The sequence below is a fragment of the Myotis brandtii genome, unplaced genomic scaffold (assembly GCF_000412655.1).
Source record: "Myotis brandtii unplaced genomic scaffold, ASM41265v1 scaffold537, whole genome shotgun sequence".
In the NCBI taxonomy this organism is placed as follows: domain Eukaryota; kingdom Metazoa; phylum Chordata; class Mammalia; order Chiroptera; family Vespertilionidae; genus Myotis; species Myotis brandtii.
In genome coordinates, this window is record NW_005369971.1 from 199,538 (window position 1) to 201,069 (window position 1,532).

The window sequence follows — 1,532 nt, forward strand, 5'->3', positions numbered from 1 at the left end:
ACCCCGACCATGGCCCTGGCTTGCCACCAGCAGGCCCCCGAGAGGAACACAGCAGATAACGCGTCTGCCAGACACAGGACAAAACTATCAAAGGAAGACATTTATTTTCAAGTTTCTGTGGAGACGTCACAAACAACGGAGACTGGAAAGGAAAAACATTTAAAAATTTCAGACTACCAGTTTAAAATAAAAATATGATTAGCTAAAATAATAAATAATGCCATGACAACGCAGGGTGCGGTGCCTGGATGCGCCGGTGGGGACAGGCCGGGGGCCCAGGCCCGCCAGCCTCCAGGCGCCTGCCCACCAGCACTCTGGGGACGTAGGAATGAAATGGCCACACCGTCCAAATCTTGACTTTATTTTTTAATATAAAAAAATGCATTTGGAAACCCACCCTACCTTTTCCCCTAACATAATGCTTTACCTCTTAAAAATAAAAATAAAGTACTAATTCTATGTACATCACAGGTACCATACAAAATGTATCCAAAGTTTCTATTGCTACCAAAGTGTCCTAAATCAAAACAAGTACAGAAAGCCCCTCATTGTAAACAGGATACAAGTTACAAACCAAAGAGCACAGCCAGTCTGTACAGAAAGCAGCCCGCACCGGGGCGGGCGGACGTCCATGTGTATAAAAATGCTATCAATATACTTTTGCAAATTTATTTTTCATTATAAAGCAGGTGAATACACTTTCTACAATAAATAATCCGCTGGAAGGGCGCGGAGTGTTTTTGGTGATTCGCAGGTGATGTACACGGCAGAAATTTCCTCTCCGCCTCTTTCCACAAAGTACCACTCAAAATAATGTCATTTTCTTTCTTAAAATACACATTTGTCACTGCAAATTTACATCCCATCTTGTTAAATAACAGGTACTCTGTGTAAAGAGTATGATTTACAAATTTATTAAACATTCAAAAGTCTTTTTTTAAAAAGCTATGGATCAAAGAAAGTGATGCAAGCAGCACCCTCCGGTGACCTGTGCCGGGCAGTCGTGCGGAAGCTGCGCCCGCCGCGCCCAGACGGATGGTTTCATAGAAAACTTGGAAACAAACCTCCCCGACTCCCCAGGGAAAAGAATGAAAGAACTACATCTACCATCAGAATAAGTTAGGTTTTGAACAATATACAAACATGTACAGCTTATCAACATATGGACACGGCGGGCCCTCAGTCGATGTCGCTGAGGTCGCTGGCCGGCTCCCCGTGCACCCGGCTCAGGTGGTTCATGGCGCGGTCGAAGGCGACCCGCACAGCCTTCCGGATGCTGGAGTTCCTCCCCTCCATCATCTTCAGCTTGTCTATCGTCTCGTCGATGCCAAGGGGGACCATTTTGGACTTAGGGAGCCACTGCCTTTTTAAAAGAAAAGAAGTGGCAACAGTGAGAGCTGCGGGCACCTTCCCTTCGCCACACGTCACGTCAGTCTAACCACGCAGAGGCCTGCTGACGCGACCCCGGGGTGAAGGTGCCCCGGGGGCCAGGGTGCGCGGGAGGCCCCTCCAGAAACCCCGGAGCAGGCCTG

The 1,532-nt window shown here is 47.7% G+C and overlaps 1 protein-coding gene across 1 annotated transcript in view; it reads right to left on the bottom strand.

Moving 5' to 3' along the window:
- Positions 1–891: 891 nt before the first annotated feature.
- Positions 892–1,532, bottom strand: part of BRD1 (bromodomain containing 1) — a 35,127-nt gene continuing 34,486 nt past the window's right edge. Inside the window, 1 exon segment of the mRNA XM_014549192.1 lies at positions 892–1,363. Within this exon segment, the coding sequence (XP_014404678.1) occupies positions 1,180–1,363 (184 nt within the window). The 3' untranslated portion in view covers positions 892–1,179.